At 38.3% G+C, this 18805-nt stretch overlaps 3 protein-coding genes across 3 annotated transcripts; 2 read left to right on the top strand and 1 right to left on the bottom strand.

Annotated features, from left to right (window-relative positions):
• Positions 1-5866: 5866 nt before the first annotated feature.
• On the top strand, positions 5867-10278 carry LOC137708202 (uncharacterized). The gene is made up of 4 exons (XM_068447223.1): positions 5867-6205; positions 7523-7798; positions 8031-8168; positions 8629-10278. The coding sequence occupies exons 1-4, from the start codon at positions 5909-5911 to the stop codon at positions 10174-10176; spliced, it is 2259 nt and encodes a 752-aa protein (XP_068303324.1). The 5' UTR covers positions 5867-5908; the 3' UTR covers positions 10177-10278.
• A 187-nt stretch (positions 10279-10465) lies between these two features.
• LOC137708201 (uncharacterized) lies at positions 10466-13039 on the bottom strand. The gene is made up of 8 exons (XM_068447222.1): positions 12812-13039; positions 12565-12714; positions 12359-12474; positions 12068-12159; positions 11874-11895; positions 11723-11791; positions 10920-10988; positions 10466-10707 (listed from the first exon to the last, which is right to left on the bottom strand). Exons 1-8 carry the CDS (start codon positions 12990-12992, stop codon positions 10627-10629), a joined length of 780 nt encoding a protein of 259 aa, XP_068303323.1. The 5' UTR covers positions 12993-13039; the 3' UTR covers positions 10466-10626.
• Positions 13040-14870: 1831 nt separating this feature from the next.
• LOC137708788 (transcription termination factor MTERF5, chloroplastic) lies at positions 14871-18438 on the top strand. Its single transcript, XM_068447939.1, has 4 exons — positions 14871-15044; positions 16184-16233; positions 16356-16571; positions 16661-18438. The coding sequence occupies exons 1-4, from the start codon at positions 14974-14976 to the stop codon at positions 17788-17790; spliced, it is 1467 nt and encodes a 488-aa protein (XP_068304040.1). The 5' UTR covers positions 14871-14973; the 3' UTR covers positions 17791-18438.
• The last annotated feature ends 367 nt before the right edge of the window (positions 18439-18805 follow it).

Genomic DNA, 18805 nt, shown 5'->3' with positions numbered 1-18805 from the left:
AATTACTAATATGAAGAGTATCTCAACTTACTTATAAACTTTTGCAAAATTTCTTCTTTCATCGATATAAGACTCTTTTACTTTTATATCCTTACACTCCATGCTCTGCACCCGAATTTCAAATTTCCGTTCTTGTAGTTTATCCATCGAATAAATAAAAGGTCTCTGCCAGTTGAATAGCACTCAATGTGCATTTATAAGGTGGACAGAAAATATTTGTTTTATTTATGCTACAGCTATTAAGTTGGCAGTCCATGCACGCAACAAGTATGTTCTATAACATCCGTACGTCCCTTCAACGAAATTCGGAGGAGGAGAATTAAAGACCTATTGATACGAGAGATTTTTCAATGTGTTCGAAATATAGAACAACATGTCGTATATTATTACATAAGTACAAAGAAGTTTTTTTTTCAACGTTCCTCAACTTGTATAATGACGTAAGTTCAAGGAAACGTAAGTTCCTGTGCATGAAAATCTATGGATATATGCACATAATCATACCCGTTCTATACCCTATAGTTCAAGGAAATTGTAGTCATCCGTTGTTTGATTTTTAGTTCAACAATAAGTGATCATTTTAACTTTGATTTTGTACTTTCTCTTCCACCATTTAATTAAGATCGAATCGTAGTCGGTCAAAATAGTTTTGGACCATAGTATTTAAGAAAGACTCGTAATGTTACAAAATTCGAACACAGACAGGAAACTTCGTACTACCATTAATCCTTCCATCCACATGTATTATCACATATTTCAACTATCTGCGTCGATCTTCATAAAAGAATTAGTGCTTCACATTAATTAGTTCACGCTTAATTTTATAAAATTTGTTCATAAATTTAGAATATTCAAACTATTTTAATTTATTTATGTTTTTGATTTCATACCCTTCATCGAGGATTTAAATCATCTAGATCGAATCATGCGGCTGAATTGTTGCGTATTTGGAGACACAACCGGCCAAAAATTTAGATTTTATATTTACTCCTAGTAGTCAAATGCGTCTCACATATATTGCATATGGGTCGACTTTGTTAAATAATTAATTTAGTGTTTGAGCATGCATGGGTCGACCATGTTAACCCATTCTTCGTATTGAATAAGCTTTCTCTTATTCTCCAGACAAAGTAAAAAAAAAAACACTATCCTGTTCCAACTTCCAAGTAAAAAACACTACCCTTGTATAATTGTATTGAATAAAGAAATCTCTACAATCCCACAATACAATGACGGATCCATAATTCGAATTTTGGGTGATCTCAGTGTTAATGATCTAAGTTTTTTAGATATGAATAGAGCACGAAGCACGCAAAAAGAATTTTAATTTATTCACTGAGACATTTCATCAAAAACTTGATGAATTATATGAGAGAATTTATCAAATGTTGCCCATGAAACCTGTCGAGTATATGCCTAACAGGTATTACATCAAATACTTAATATGCACAAACGGACCCGTACAAAACTTTTAGAGGGTCTTCAAAAGACATTCACTTGTATATTTTCTAAACTCTTGAGACAAATGCACTCTAGGACTTAGGTGGTACAAAATACACCGAATCGATAGTTTTATGTGTAGCCATATAGACACGTGATTTGTGCGTCGGACGCTAGAATTTTATCCGGAACTAGCCATATGCTTTAATCTGCTTTGTCAGGGAATCAGGGTTAATTAGGTTAAGTTAATTCAAAGAGGTGTACGAGTGATTATCGCTATTATATTAGTGTGGTACTGCATGCCACGCGAGAGGGCTCGGTTTTTGCTGCTCTCAACGTGATAAGTTGCTCCCTTCCCCGCGCGCGCGACCCATAATCTAATTTCTTTCTTTTTTAATTAAGATTAATTAAAAAGAAATTTATTTAATTCTACATGGTTGGTACTATCTAGTAGATCAGCTCAGCCGTAAACTGTTTTGTAACTGTCACCAGTACCAAGGAGGAGCTAGGATTAACAACTATATAAGGACATTGTTGGATTCATTCGTGGAAGCATCTCTTTATCATATTTCGAGACTAATTAGATTATACTAATTGATAAATAATAAGTTAATTATTCTCAATAAATCAAATAAGGTCACATGAGAAAGAGAGAGGAAGCTAAATTGATAAATAATAAGTTAATTATTCTCAATAAATAAAATAAGATCACATGAGAAAGAGAGAGGAAGCTAGACGACGGTCCAAATAAGTTAGATCTTATTTTGATAAAAAAAAAAAAAGAATAAAATTACAAGAAGAAACCACGACGGCAACTCTCACTAAAGCAGTTAAATTGTCAGGCATGCAAAGCTTCATGAGGCAAAACATTGAAACTTGCAAATCATCTGTAGCATGTCCTCCGGTTGCAGTTGCAGCCGTCACGAAATTCGCTTCACGAAAGATATGCGTGAACTGAATATCCATGATTTGAATCAATGAGAACTTTAGAGTGTCCCTTGTACGTGAAATCTTCCACCTCCTCCGATCAAGTTATACCTTGTTGGTAGTAAATTAGTACGTAATTGCAGATCCTGGAATGTCCACAAGCAGCTGCATGACGGCCACGTCTGGTCTCGGCTTTTGATTAATTCTCTAATTAAAGTATAACGTGTGTCAAAGTTGTCATATGAAATTTACTTTCAGTTTAATTATTTCATATCCCTAATTTCTATTTTCCGAGTCTCTAATCTCGCGAGCAGTTGTGTATGCGACAAGGCGTTGAACACACACACACACACACACACACACACACACACACACACACACACACACACACACACACACACACACACACACACACACACACACACATATATATATATATAAGGGAAGTCTTGAAGGGAAGGGATTTTTATTTTTTTTAAATTAGTTGTGGGATCCACATCATATTGAATTTTAACGATCCGAACTGTCTATTTTTTAGGTTGCACCTCATAGATCATCGTTGCAAAATATTAACCAAATCGGAAATATTTAAGACATCTAACTGAGTTAAAAAAAATTAACGAATACTTTGTTATATAAGAAACAATGAAATTTTTATCTTGATAATTAAATAGACAAATGATTTCGGATTGAATTGAATTTTTGCAAGGATGATTTATGAATCGAGACTTACAAAATAAACAGTTTGTCGTTGAGGTTCAATGTGAACAGGAGCCCATACCTAATCTCCATTTAAAAAAAAAATGAAAATCTCTTTGTATAAATGGTCTGAATATATATATATATATACACACACACACTGCATGTTGCTTCGCACGTGTGTATACATATAATAGTGGAAACTACAAAAAAACCCTCCTCCCTCATGGATCAGATCAAAGATGCCTCCATCGAAATTATCAAATATATATTCACAGAATTTTATCTTATTTAATTTTCTTAATTTGCAGTTTTCGGTTTACCTTTTGTCATGTCCCTTATTGACCCAAAAAAGAAAGAGCAACTTTAGTTTGTCAGGATTAATTTACAGTGCTTTTCCAAGTAGACATAGAATGTAGTTTTTCTAAATTAACTAATTGGATGGTCTTGTACAAGAGTGCAATTTACGTTAATGTATGAAGAGGCTCTTGTATGTAGCAGGGTTACTATTATTGTGGTGTTTTAATTCAACGTCATGCATGTAAAAGACTTTTATAAGTACATGCATGTAAAAGACCTTTATACGTACATATATCGCTGATCTAAAACACTACACTGGAGATGAACGCATTTTGTTTAAGTTCTTCTCTAATGCATGATATATACATATCGGTTAGATTTACGCTGAATAATTCTAATAAATTTGACGGGTGAATCTAAATCTCTTAAAAATGTGGTGGTGAGTCAAGGTTGATAAAGTGAAAATGCGACTCCAAACATAGAGAGAGAGTGAGAGGGGTGAACTAGGATTATCACTCCTCCAAATCTCCTTTTTTTCTCCTCCTCTCTCATTTTTTTTTGTCTTTTTTTCTCAATAAAAAAATCATCACAAAATATTAACATAATTTAATTGTTACTGTACAAAGAGAAGAGAGGAGAGGAAAATTTGGTGGGGGAAACAATTTTAATTGAGATAGGTGGCTTCTCCAGTACCCGTATTGAATTGACTGCATGGGAGACATACAGAACCATGCAGGAGGTAACTTTATTCTGCCCTTTTGCTTTCACTCTCTTTTATACATGGCTTCAGGTAGGTCAAATTAAAGGAACCGGATCTCCTTCGGACCTAAAAAATTTGAACTCAAAGATCAAATGATCCGGATCATTGAAATTTGATCCAACAACTACAATTATTATAACTTTTAGAGGACCCCCTGCTTGTAGCCGTTGGATCAAATTTCAATAACTCAGATCATTTGATCCTTAGGCTTAGATTTTTTGGATCCGGAAGGGATCCGGTTCCCAAATTAAGACCTCTGACCAGCTCGTCAACTACTCGGATGAGGACTACCCAAGACCATGGACTGTCGAGTACTGATGCTGTTAAAGATCTTCTGGACATTGCATGGGCTGCCTGTAATGTATATATACATGTATATCTCTTCGTGTCCCGTACATAACGGTGTTAGTATGGACTGTGTGTGCCTTTGTCCCCGTATTAGACGACACCGACTTGTATTTTTATATTTCATATTTTTGGCATGTATATATTTACATATTCAATTTTGCATCGGATACTCGTACAAGGCCATGCGACCGCACCGGCGAATTTTGTCTTCTTCACAGTATATAAGGTTATTAATAAATTTAAGAGAATAATATTAATGGATATTAAATGTATGGGATCTGCCCTTCATATCTAGTATCTATGGTGTTAGTTATGATTAAACCCTTCAACCCTAAAGTAATGAGTAAATCTTCGATAAGGCTGTTTGATCAAAGCTGCTTACTCACTGTAAAGAACATTTACTTATATTTTTAAGGTATAAGAGTGATATGAGAATGTTACACAATATTTCATGTATAACATAAAGACGTCTTTTTTTTTTTAATTTTTTTTTTAAGGATACATGGTTGAATTATTAAGAATGAAATGCAGATTTTAATGTGAGATTCACATAGATATGTGTGAAAGAATGATATTCCTACCCTATATTCTCAATCATTGTAAGTAAGCAAGCTATAGTGGGATAACTATGGGGTTGAATAGAACAAAATATACAGTCTCTTACTTTTCTAAGATATGCCTACAATATCTTGACTAGGGTATAAGCACCAAAGTTTTATTTCTAGTAACACCGACACAGTTTAAGAAAATCAACTTTGTATAACATAGATACACTGTCACCGCGACAACTATTACTAATGAAACCATCTTATAAAAGAAAACATGTGTTGAAATTTTTAGGCACAAGTCACCAACTGTGACTTTGTAACTGTGCCATAAAAATCATTCCCAACTCAAGTCCAAGTCCAAGAAGATTGGAATGAGAGCCATTCTAGATTTTTATGTCCGAACCCGAGGAACGAGATATCCTCATCATTCAAGAGAGAGATAGAAATCCGAGCTGTTCAAATTTTTGAGTTTGTAGTAGACTAATGGGATGTACTAATAAAGATCGTAAAATTAAAATTAAGTAGTTCAAATCACTATATTCTCAAGTATAAACATAGAAATTCGAAATGAATCTTAATCCAAATAGATTGACCAATTCAAAATACTGCAGTGGTCTTCGGACCCCACGACCTTTGAGTTAAATAATTTAACCCATTTCCTAACCATGGTTAAATAAAAATTTAAAGTTAAAACGGTCCGGATAAATTTGCAACCTCTACCTTTTCCCTCTAGCGCTCACTTATTTCAAGTTTTCTGTTCACTTTCTCTCTCCCTCTCGAAACTCGCGTCTTATTTAAACGCATGCGAGCTCTCATTCGAGTTTGCAGCACCAGAGAAGAAGACCGCCACTCTCCAAGCTCAAACTCCGCCACGTGTTCGCCGGAAATGGTATTCTCCGGCAAACAGGTGTTCCCGGTGGACTACGAGGCTGAGGTTTCGCAGCGACTGCTCGAAGCCTCGCTCTCCGGCGATCTGAAATCGGCGCTGGAGTACGTCGCCGATCCGTTCGTGGACGTTAACTTCGTCGGCGCTGTGCTCCTCAAAACGAGGAAGTGTGAGTTGTTGCTGCGCGACGAGTCGCCGAGCGAAGTCCGCGTCGACTACGAGGAGTTCAAAACCGACGTCACGGCTCTGTTCCTCGCCGTTCATACTGGAAACGTCGCTTTGGTGAAGAAATTACTGGTAATGTGTACTTCAATCTTTGATTTTAAACCGTGTGATGCCAAATCACTGTGTTTGAAGTTGAGATTTGAATGTTTTTTGCTCACATCGTTGATCTTTCACCGAATTTGAAAGCATGTTGTGCTTAATTTGAATTATTTTGAACTGTTTATGCTTTTTTTACGATTATATTGTTTGATTTGAAGCTGTTTCTGTTTGCATAGAATTAGAACTGATTTTGAAGGTGTATTAGTACTTAATTAAAGAAGATTGAAGTGTTTTCGGCTTAATCACATTGTCGAGTTTTGATGATCTGCGAAGCATTTTTTATGTGTTTAGAAAGTGAAATGTTATCTAAGTTTTCAAATTAGTTCATGATCGAGCATTTGTGAATTTTTGTTTCAACTGTAACTCTGTTTTCAGTACATTACGGGAAGAAATTCACCTCGTTTTGTTTTCGCTATGCTTAATTGCTCGCCCAAAGGGAAGAAACTCAAGAAATTACTGCTAAACCATATTTTTTGTATTTAGGATTTATACAGCCGATCCCACTTAGTGGGATAAGGCTTTGTTGCTGTTGTTGTATGTTATTTTTTAGTACTACTTTATGGATTTTAACTTTAAATCACTGCTGATCCTGGATGTTTGGAGGGCAGGTGACTATTCGTTCTCTACTATTTGGGGCCGAAAGTTTGTGATTTTCTTACTTCGGGCATTGCTTTGCTGAAAATATAAAGCTCGTTTGGAAGTGCTTTCAAAATGACTGAAAGCAATGTTTCTTAAACCAATCATAGTGTTATTTGGTGCTTCATCAAAAAAGAACTATATTAGTTATAACACTTATTTTTACTAAGGAATAGTTTAAAAAACATTTTCACCAAAACCGCTTTCAGTCATTTTAAAAGCACTTCCAAGCAAGCTCATACACCTTCATAAGATAGCTTACATTAATGAATGGTCTGGAGATCCCACATCACTTGTCTCAAATTATATGTTCTGAGCCTGAGGTACATAACACTATGCTAAAATTAAACATCCCCCCTTCCCCCAAATTAGTAAACTGCTTGTTGAATGTTCCATGCTTCTATGCCTATCACGTCATATTTGTTGTCCCATTTCGCCTGAATGTGTTTTCTGACCTTTTGTCTCCGACGAAAAAAAACAATGTACCTGCTAGTGTACTAGCTTTAATCTTTTCTTCCTAGTCTTAACAAGTTTATGTGGAAATTAAAGTGAAGAAAAGAAGTGGTAGATTGAATAGTATTATGTCTGCTTGCGGAATTACTACTGTTTCTAGCTTTATAACGTACTAAGGATTGGCGTTTTCTTGAATTACAGAGCATTGGTGCTGATGTAAATCAGAAACTCTTCAGGGGGTTCGCGACAACAGCAGCAGTGAGAGAGGGCCACCTTGAGATTCTAGAGATCCTACTGAAAGCTGGAGCATCTCAACCAGCCTGTGAGGAAGCTCTATTGGAGGCAAGTTGTCATGGACATGCTAGGCTCGTTGAGCGGCTTATGGCCTCTGATTTGATTCGGCCCCATATTGCTGTGCATGCTATTGTCACAGCCAGCTGCAGGGGGTTTGCTGATGTGGTGGACACTCTCATGAAGGTAGAGCGTCGTATTCATTTTCCAGTAAGATCTGTTCAACAACTTTCTGAGTCCCGCAGCAGATGGCATTAGAGTAAAATAGGATTCAACAGTTAATAATTGCTTGTACTTGGCATCAGTAAAAAATGATAATCTGCCTGTTTAAGCTCAATGTAACAAATATCGAATCATATCTGTTATACTTAATAAGTTTTATTAGCACAATAACATTGTTCGTCTTGCTCAATTGCAGTGTGGTGTGGATGCAAGTGCAACTGATAGGATGCTGCTTCAATCGTCTAAGCCAGCTCTTCACACTAATGTTGACTGTAGTGCACTTGTGGCTGCAGTTGTGAGTAGGCAGGTCCCAATCGTACGTTTGCTGCTACAGGTGATTCCCACATCACTTACAATTTTGCTTAGCTTAAATCAATGGTGATGCAGACATATGGACAAGTTCGGGGGGAGCCCGGTTATTTGACTGTCAATTACCCTGCGTTCTTAAGCCTAAAATGTATCATTAGATTGATCAGATATGACCCCGAAAGCCATAATTTAGGAATAGTAGAGAAGTAAATTTCAACTGAGATTCCAACTGTAGGACCCCTCTAAGGAAGTGCATTAACCTGGACGGCTGGATTTGTACCCTTCCATAGGGATAGAGTGGTACACATCTCTATGATTGCAGTAAGATCTAAACAGAAAATGATTCTGATTATATTTTTCTGACAGGACAATAGTATTGTTACTGTTTCATCTTCTGAATTACTACTCTCCTTGTATCCTTTTACTGTTCACTCCACATGACTAACAACCTTCGTTTGTTCTTTGTTCCAAAATTTAAAAATTAGGCCGGTGTGAGGACGGATGTCAATGTGAGGTTGGGAGCATGGTCATGGGACCCAACTACGGGGGAAGAGTTGCGGGTTGGGGCAGGGTTGGCGGAGCCATATCCCATTACCTGGTGTGCAGTGGAGTATTTTGAAGCAAGCGGTTCTGTCTTGCACATGCTCCTCCAAGGCCTTTCTCCGGATACCCCTCATTGTGGAAGAACTCTCCTGCACCACGCTATTCTATGCGGTAATGCAGGAGCTGTCCGTGTGCTCTTAAGTTGTGGTGCCAATGTAGAATCACCCATTAAAGCAACTGGTGGTACCATGTTTAATCCGATACACATGGCTACCCGCCTTGGTTTGCCAACAATCGTTCAATGTTTAACTGAATCTGGATGTGATATGAACTCCAAGACTGATTCTGGTGAGACAGCTGTAATGATCTGCGCAAAATACAAGCATGAAGAATGTCTCAGAGTATTGGCGGCAGCTGGTGCTGATTTTGGCTTGGTTAATGCGGCTGGTCAGTCTGTTAGTTCGATTGCCAGGGCAGCTAGGTGGTCACTTGGTTTTCAGCAGGCGTTGATGTGTATAATGAGTGGCGGAAAGATGCCAAAATCCAGCAACTTTTCTGTTTTCTCTCCCCTAATGTTTGCAGCTCAAGCCGGCGATATTGAGGCCTTGAAAGCAGTAGTTGGTTCAGGAGAATTTGACATCGATTATCAAGATGATAAAGGTTTCACGGCCGTTATGATCACTGCTTTGAAGGGGCACGTGGAAGCATTCAGGTTTCTGGTTTATGCAGGGGCTGATGTAAAACTGTGTAACAAGTCTGGTGAGACTGCAATTACTCTATCAGAAATAAGCCAAAACCGTGACCTATTTGAGAAGGTAATGCTCGAATATGCACTAGAAAAGGGCAATCGTTACGCTGGAGGGTTCTATGCTCTGCATTGTGCAGCACGCCGTGGGGATGTGGATGCAGTCAAATTGTTAACAAGTAGGGGATATGATGTGAATGTCCCTGACGGAGATGGTTACACTCCACTCATGTTAGCGGCTAGGGAAGGTTACGGTCTCATGTGTGAACTCTTGATATCTCACGGGGCAAACTTGGATATCAAGAATGCCAAAGGAGAAACACCGCTTTCTCTTGCGAGGAAAAGCGGCGGTGGTTTGAAAAATGAGGCAGAGCGGGTGATACTAGATGAGCTAGCTCGCAAGCTGGTGCTAGGTGGGGCGCGTGTCCAGAAGCATACGAAGGGAGGGAAAGGCAGCCCTCATGGGAAAGAGATGAGGATGGTGGGAACTGTAGGGGTGCTCTGCTGGGGGAAATCAAACCGGAGAAATGTGATATGCCGGGAGGCGGAGGTGGGGCCTAGTCCAGCCTTTAGGAGGAATAGGAGGAGCAAGAGCGATGCAGATGAACCCGGAGTGTTTAGGGTGGTGACTACCAAGAACAAGGAGGTGCATTTTGTGTGTGAAGGCGGAGAAAGCGCCGAGCTTTGGGTGAGGGGTATAAAGCTTGTGACCAAGGAGGCTCTTTCAGTAATCGGAGCGTCATGAACGTTGGTGACCGACGAGAATAGCGTCAATGAAGTAGGATGGTGTATAGAGAGGTTTCCGGGAATACTTCGTCTTGAAGTATTTAGAAGTAGAGTCGGTTTCTTTTCGTTGTAAAGGTTTTTATCCCGCAGTTGTAAATCTGTTATCGTCAAAAGGGACAACGAAAATTGAGCATTCGATAGCTAGCTTTGTTCGCCATATGGATTCCAAATTTTAAAAACGAAAACCAAAAATTTAAAACGAAATGAAATGATTACCAAGCGGGCCATTAGCTGATTTGAATCGAAATGAGCTCACTTTATAAATATTTCTGGAACGGAGAATTAAATTGAAATAAATACGATAAACTAAAGGACTCTTTTACAAAAGGGAACTCCGATAGACCTCTTTCGGAAAGGAGTGGGATCGAGCGCCAACCAGAATCAAAATACACTGACAAAACACCACCTTTTAGCCAGAACTGATCTCTTTCTCCTTTGCCTTGCACAAGTCCTCTGCTGTCTTGACAAACTTTTTAGTTAACTCGTCAACCTGCAAAATGTAGCCATTCCAAACAACCAATGAGCAATACAAAAACTTGCATCGTATCAATTGGGGCACTTAGAACCGTTAGATCCAAGTTGTGAACTGAACCTAACTGGATCTAACGGCTCTAGGTGCCAGAGTATGCCATACTCTGGTGTAGTATTGTAGCGAAACTTCATATTAATTTAAGAGCAGTTAGTTCTTAAGTTAGAGCTCACCTCTTTCTCCCATCTCTTTAAGTCGTCCTTCGGGTAGTTTTTGTTCAACTTTTTTATCGTATCCATTGCCTGTAAAAGAAACCAACAGTCTAGTTAGTCGTGGTGCAAAGCCACCAAACTTAGAGTCCATACTCACATATCAAGCACGTTGGATCGTTCTACACCCCTCATTGTTTTGGTCTTCAGTACCACTAATGATACATTTCTTCCTGAGACCACGAGACTAGAAACCAGGAAACTAAAGATTTAACTTATCGTCCAATAGTACTGGTAAAATTGATATCGTTATAAAGAATCATATCTTACAAAAAAAGTATTTCGAGTTTTACCATAAATGAACTTGCAATTGAAGCATGTGACGGCAGAAGATGGTCTAGTAAATTTGTTAGACGGATACCGTGCGACGATTAGGAGAATCAATGACCTGGCCTTATGGCTTTTAGCCAGGCTTTTACGACTAAAGACTCTCACTTAGACAGAAAATAGATAACTTTCATTTTGCATTTTTTTTTTCTTTCCATAAATTGTAAGAGACCTGTTGAATGTTTAGATTGTTCTTCATATATTCATTGTGTTCTCATACTTAATAATCTATAGTTTTGCAAGTTATGTATCCCAATGCAATTATATATTTTTAACTATAAGCAGACACTTATTTATAAGATAAGTAACAAATCTACTTAAATCTGCCTAGTCCGCCTAGGTCCCCGCCTAGCTGCCTAGGTGCTAGGCCCCAGCCCGGTGCCCGACTAGCGCCTAGCATCTTTTAAAACCTTATAAAAAACAAAACTGACTTCTGTTACCTTTTGGCGACCTCTTCGAATACTTTGTTTGCCATCTTCAGCAGACTTGGTAACCACTTTACAAATAGCCTGGTAGAATATATTCACTGATAAGGTATGGTAATTATCAGGCAAGGCAAAAACGAAGAGGGGAAAAGCAGTTGTACGTCACCTGAACATGCTCTTTTGTCAATCTGGACATGATAAAAATTAGAAAAAGATAAAATTAGTCAAGTAATGAAACACACGGCTGAATCCAAGTTAGCTTGGCGAGTATTTTCGAGTTATTATTAAGAACTAGAAGCTAAAAAACCATGAAAACCAAAAATTCATGACAGCATAAGTGACAATCAGATGCGTGCTTACGGAGGAATTGCTGCAATCAGTCGGTCCCCATCAACTTTAGGATTTAACCCCAATGGAGATTCAACAATGGCAGTCTCCAAGTTCGATAAGGCCTGCACAAGATCGTCACGTTATTGGAATATTTTAACCAGAATTGAGTTTAGATATATCACTGCAGACAATAGGTATGGTAAGGATCTCGCTTAATCCAACCCGAAGAACAGAAATGTAATTAAGATTTACCAAAATCAAAAGTCACTACATACAAATACAACACAATGTTACTGAAACGCGCTTGCATTGCTTCATTACCGTTGGATCAAAAGGGTTGATGGATAAAGTTTTCGAATCAATGACCGAAACAGCGGCTATCTGATGCAAGGGCAACTTCACACCGCCGGTTTCCACAATGATGTGATCAAGCATTCCTGCATAAACATTTCAGACAGCTTAGAACAATAAGAACCAAAATTGAGCAAATGAACAACGATTTGGCACCGGAGAGACTGAAAGTGTACCAGGAGATGCTCTTCCGGTGCGCAGTTTGCTTAATTCTGCCGTTAGCGCTGCGATCGCCGCCTCCATATGCGAGGTGGCATTTGCCTTGATCGTCGGCCCCATGTTTGGCAAAATTTCAACTGTACTCGCAGCCGATTCATCTTCTTTTTCTTTTTCAGAATATGTGCAAGAAAATTGAAATATCATATCAAACGAGTGCAATTTTAGAAGTTACACTTTAGAGAGAGAGAATGAGAGAGAAGGTACTTTTATTGCGGCCTTTGGCGAAGCCTCTGCGGCTTTCTCTGACGAATTCAAGGGCGGGAAGAGATAAAACCCTGTGCGGTGGCGCGGAGTTGCATTGCCGGAGCTCGCGACTGAGCAGCGCGGAGCTACGGAGGAGAAGGACGTTCCGGAATGAGAGCGCGCGTCTCAGAAAGATCGCCATGGGTGGAGCTCTCTAGGGTTTTAGATTTTTGTTAAACCCCCGCGCGCAGTAAGGCCTGAGATTTGGGCCTCCAAGCCTGGGATTGGGGCCATAGAATATAGTAAGACATCTCCATCCGATCCAGTCAAAAGGCAATAAGGTTAAAAATAGCTCGTTTCGACACGAAAATCGTTTTCAACCGAGGGCTAGACTAAAGGGCTCGTGGTCCCCACCCAGCCAAAAATGGGAGAATTGGCCAAATGGATGGCCAAGCAGCCAGCCCTCCAGCGCCAGAATGTCAAACTTGACATTTTGCCACCCTTTGGTGCTAGAATGTCAATCTTGATATTTTGCCAGCCCTCAAGCTCAACTCATTTGAATGCCAACGGCTACCTGGCGTCAGCATGATGCCAACTAGCAATGACTAGCTGACATCATGCTGCCATTAGGTTACCGATGGAATTTGAATTTTTTTTTTTTGATGATTTTTTTTTTTTTGACGAATTTTTTTTTCCTATAAATACCTAAGCCATTCCTCCACCATTTCTCACATACTTTTCACCATTTCATACTATCTTACCTTATTTTATTTCAATTCTTCACATTCTATTCTCTTACCTCTTCTAATAATCTTTCCTTTAATTTTTTTCAATAATTTTCAAATGACCACATCTACAATGAAAGAAAGGGCTTGGACCCGAAAAGAAAATGAAGCTATTTGCAGGCTTATAGATGGGTCTTAGAAGACAGTGTCAATGGTAGTTCTCAAACAAGTGAAGGTGTTTGGAGGTGTGTGAATTCTACCCCAATAACTAGCCAATTTATTAACAATGGAAGCTAAAGATAAGAAGTACCACATAAATAAGAATCCTATCTAAAATTTATCCAAAAAATTATTAAGATTACATAGAGATAAGAAATCTAGAGAGTTACTCACTTTAGCGACACATGTCACTCGAAATCCTATTTGAAAAGTTATTGAGATTACATAAAGAAAATAAATGAGGAGATTACTCACGTTGGCGACACGTGTCACTCAAAATCCAATTTAAAAAATTATTGAGATTATATAAAAATAAGAAATCCATAAGCTTATTCATTTTGTGACAAATGACACTCAAAATATGTCCGAAAACTTTATTTTAATATGGTAGTTTAATTTAAGTAACCATATTAATTAAATTAAAATAATAAATTATGTTTGGTATATGATCCTTTGGTCACTTCGGTTGGAGATGATTTTTTGTCAAATGGCTATGTTTGGCCTATGGTCCTTTGGCCATCTTGGTTGGAAATGATATAAAATATGGTCTGGTACTATTCATTAAAATATAATTTATTGCAAGACTATAAGGTTAAAGGAAGTCTTTTGGCTCTCCTTCAGTTGGAGATGACCTAAGAACTTAAGTCAACCTCTGGGTGCACTATGTTGACTAATATGCCCTTCCTTAAGAGAAATGGTAAAGCATCAATATCCAAATTCTAAAGGGTAAAACAGTAAAAAGAAGAAGCTTACCAACTCTCTGACGAAGCGTTCGGCATAAATTACCGAACATGAAGAAGACATTCGGAATTGTTCTTCGAATATTGCACGCATTGACATGAGACTCGAACGGCGTCGTATTAGTGGTTCGGTATTTTTATTTTTTTTGTTTGAATACATCGATATTTTTAACTAGAGAAGAGAGAGTTCGTCTCAGGCTCAGCTACACAATAGGCAACCTAATTTAATATTGAATTCGTCATCCATGAAATTTGAACCTAAGATATTTCACTTCCAAATGAAAAGAAATGAATATTACGAGACCGTAGTACTAATTATAATCAGGTTTTGAAAGCAAATCAGAGCAGATTTTGCACGTGGCAACAAACTACTATCACAGCATATCCAAACAACAAGAGAAGCCGAGAAATCCACTCGCTCTCTCTTCTTCTTCTCTTGAGCTCAAATCCTCTAAATTCAATAATTTTGGTGATTTTTTTGTTGGATTTAAGCTGAAAAATGGAAGCTTTCTGCGCCATCCGCTTTGCCCACTTCGCAGCTCCACTGAAAGTATCGTTCATCAGCACCAGGTTTTCACTCCACTCTCCCTCAGCTTATTTATGCTTAAATTTTGTGAGGTTAAAGCTTACTTTTTTATCTTCTTTAGGTTAATAAAGCTTAAATGTTTGTTAAATATGTGAATTCAAAGCCTTGTAATGGGAAATGGGGTGGTGGAAAAATTGAAAATTAGAGTGATTAATTGCATGTGAAGACATTTTCAAGTGGATTTTGTTATGGATTATTGTGGTAGTAGTGTGGTTGAAGGAGGCCCGGGTTCGATTCGTGGAAACAACCTCTTTACAAAGTAAGGGTAAGGCTGCATATGATAGACGTTTCTCCCTACCCTCGCAAAGCGGGAGCCTTGTTTGCTTGGGTTTGCCTTTAGTGTGGTTGAAGGGAGGATTAGAGGGATGATTAGTGATTCTGGCATCAGTAAAAAGAAGTGTTGTAATAATGCTAGCTGAGGACAGAAGGGGAAGAGAAAAAAAGTGAAAGGTTTATTGGTAATGTATTGGTCGTTGCCTTGGTGAATTGGTGCACCACCAACTTAGATGTGGTTGAATGGAGACTAAGGAGTAAAAGATTTCATTGTGATCGTGAATTGCTATAATTTTGTGATGGGGAAACTAGAAACTAAAAACGAAATAGTCATAAAACGAGTTCTAAAGCTTAATCTTTGTTCATATGTCAACTCAAAGTCTCAAACCCTTTGTAATAGGGAACTAGGATGATGTAAAAAATTAAAGTTACCTACTTGCAGACTGAGACGTTTTCAAGTGGATTATATAACGGAGATTGGGATAATTGTTTAGTTGAAAGTAGGACTTGGGGGATGGTTAGTATATTGGCACCAGTAGAAAGAGGTGTAGAAATGCAAGCTGAGGATAGAGAGGAAGAAAAATGAAGATATATTGGTCATAAGTTAACACTAATGTGCTATTGGTGCTCGGTACCAACTTGTGTATGGTGGAAGATTTCGATATTTCCAGATTGCGTACTGGAAGCATTCAATGTGATTGAGCAGGTCAAGATAGGCGGGAATTTTGGTGTTATTTGTTAGATTAAGTAGATTTTGGTCGGCCAGAGTTATGGTGTTTTTTGGTTTATTTTCTCTGTTCTCTTAAATAATTGTCATGATGGATACTGATTTTATTTACTTTTTCTCCAGGACCAGACTTGCTTTCCCTCAGAAACTCTTTTTCTGTCAAGCAAGGTTTGGTAAGCAACTGTTTATACACTCCTCTAATGCAGCTTTTGTAGTAACAACCATATAAGCAACCAGTTCTGCACACAATTTTTCTAGTTCTGTTTTTAACCAATACGTATCAACATTTGTACAGCTGACTCGGGTGTAGATGGCTCGTTTAGCTTAAAATTGGTATCTCCAGCTCTATTGGCAGCTGAAAAAGAAGAAGCTAGGGCTGTCCTAACCTTGTTCCTAAAGAAACAAGGGCTCAGCCCTACAGTTGCTGCGAGAACCATAAACAAGTCAGAGCATTTCGTTGACCACTTGGTCGATAGACTTCATTCTGTGCATAAATCCCGGTATCTAGTAGGTTCGAATTCAACATGTTACTTTTTCTCCCTTGATCCAGCTTATGTATATATTGTAAACTCTAAATTATTTGATCAAATATTCTTGTAGGACGAGAGCTAACAACTCTTGAGATTAGGGAGGCCCTAATCCCTTACCTTGAAGCCCTTCTTGAGGAGCATGGAATGTTTTTGGTAGATGTGGTGGAAAGCTTTCCAGATGAACCTGTAAAAGAAAAGCCAATTGTACCAGTTACTAAATCTCAACCGCCTGTGGATTTGAACTTGAAGAAGCTAAAGGCCATTTCTCGAGTAAGTGAGATAGGCACAGCTGGGACGCTCCCACCTCACATTGTCTACCTTTTAGAGCTTGGCATGGATCTTGATCAAATCAAGGGAATTGCACGCAGATTTCCATCTTTTGCGTATTACAGTTTGGAGGGGAAAATAAAACCGATTGTTGAGTTTCTTCTCGAACTTGGGGTCCCAAAATCTGATATCCCATCGATCCTTAACAAGAGGCCACAGTTGTGTGGAATCAGTCTATCCGAGAATATTATACCTACCATGAGTTTCTTGGAAGGCCTGGGTGTAGACAAGAAACAATGGGCAAAAGTTATTTACCGCTTTCCAGCGCTTCTCACTTACAGTAGGCAGAAGGTGAAGACAACTATAGATTTCCTATATGAAATGGGACTTTCAGCTGAGATGATAGGTAAGGTTTTGACGCGCTGTCCGAATATTATAAGTTACAGTGTAGAGGACAAGTTACGGCCAACAGCTCAGTACATTGTCTCATTGGGGGTGGATGTTGGTGTTCTGCTCCATCGATCTCCCACAGTTTTTGGTCTTAGTATTGAGGCCAACTTGAAGCCTGTAACACAATTTTTCGTTGAGAGGGGATACAGTATGGATGAAATTGGGATCATGCTTTCAAGATACGGAGCTTTGTATACTTTCAGCTTGGCAGAGAATCTGGTACCGAAATGGAAGTTCTTTTTGACCATGGATTATTCGAAATCAGAGCTGGTTAAATTTCCTCAGTATTTCGGTTACAGTTTGGAAGACAGGATCAAACCAAGATATGCACTAATGAAGGATTGTGGAGTGATGCTGCTGCTGAACCAATTGTTATCACTGTCAGGTAGTAACTTTGATAAGGCTCTTGCAAAGAAGATAAAGAAATTGAATGCCGGGAAAGATCCAAATACAAGCAGTGATGAATCGGAGGTTGAAGAATGAAACTCCTGAGCATGATATGGTAACAATACAGGGTGCACCCGCGCAATATGAACGCAGATGCAGTTCAGTTGCCACATCGAAGCTAAAAATGGATGCTTTCACCGAGCAATACAATCAGTGCATTGTTTCTAAAGCCGGATAATCTATGTGATTCTTCTCAGCTGCGTCTGCAGACCGGAGTTATTCGGGTGTTGTCAACTTTCCATTAAAAACTTGAGAGCAGATCATGCGTTGCTGATTGACATCCTCCAAATGAATCATCTGCCGTCGTAAAACGTTTCCCTTGCTTGCATTTTTATGTACATTGCACCCAGCAATATCTGTAGGAAGGCTGGTTCTGCATTGATGTCAGTACATTTTGTTAGTAACAGACTAACAGTTGCGTCGACACATTTTCAACGGTCGTTCTTTAGATTCTCGTTTCACAGCGGGATTATTAACATCTAAACCTATTGTGTGTTATAGTTAACGAAGTACTTACATGATACAGATATTAATGTTTTCGTGATGTTTTGTGTTTACAATTGTCATTGTGGCTTTCCATGCTTATAACATGATGAAAGGTGATGTCACGTTATAATTGATGAAATGTGTAAGTTCCTCTATTCGGAGAAAATTTTCAATGTGTCGGAACACTTTTGGTACACAAAGTATGTTGGAGGTACACAAAATTTTCAATGGCTGGAAATTAAGTTTTCAATCAATTATATCATTACATTTAATATAGCGTGTTTTGACACTTTGAATTTTTCTTATTTTCTGTACACTTAAAAATCTCTTCTGTACTTTTTATAAATTACTCGTGCCAATTAGTTTGCTTTTCAAATTCGAGGTCAGCGCACAAAGATGCAGTCTTTTCTGGATTGGTCTGGTTAAAGTTGGAGGTGGAATGACACGACGTGCATGAGTTGGCATTTTCTGTCGGTTAATTTGGAAAAGATTATTATCAAGTAATTCGAATTTTTAAAATTAAATTTAATGGTTAAAAATTATTATATTTTTTATATTTTTTTAC

This window comes from Pyrus communis, chromosome 11, assembly GCF_963583255.1.
Source record: "Pyrus communis chromosome 11, drPyrComm1.1, whole genome shotgun sequence".
Lineage (NCBI taxonomy): Eukaryota > Viridiplantae > Streptophyta > Magnoliopsida > Rosales > Rosaceae > Pyrus > Pyrus communis.
The sequence above is the reverse complement of the archived record's forward strand: the minus strand, read 5'-3'. Positions and strand labels throughout refer to the sequence as shown.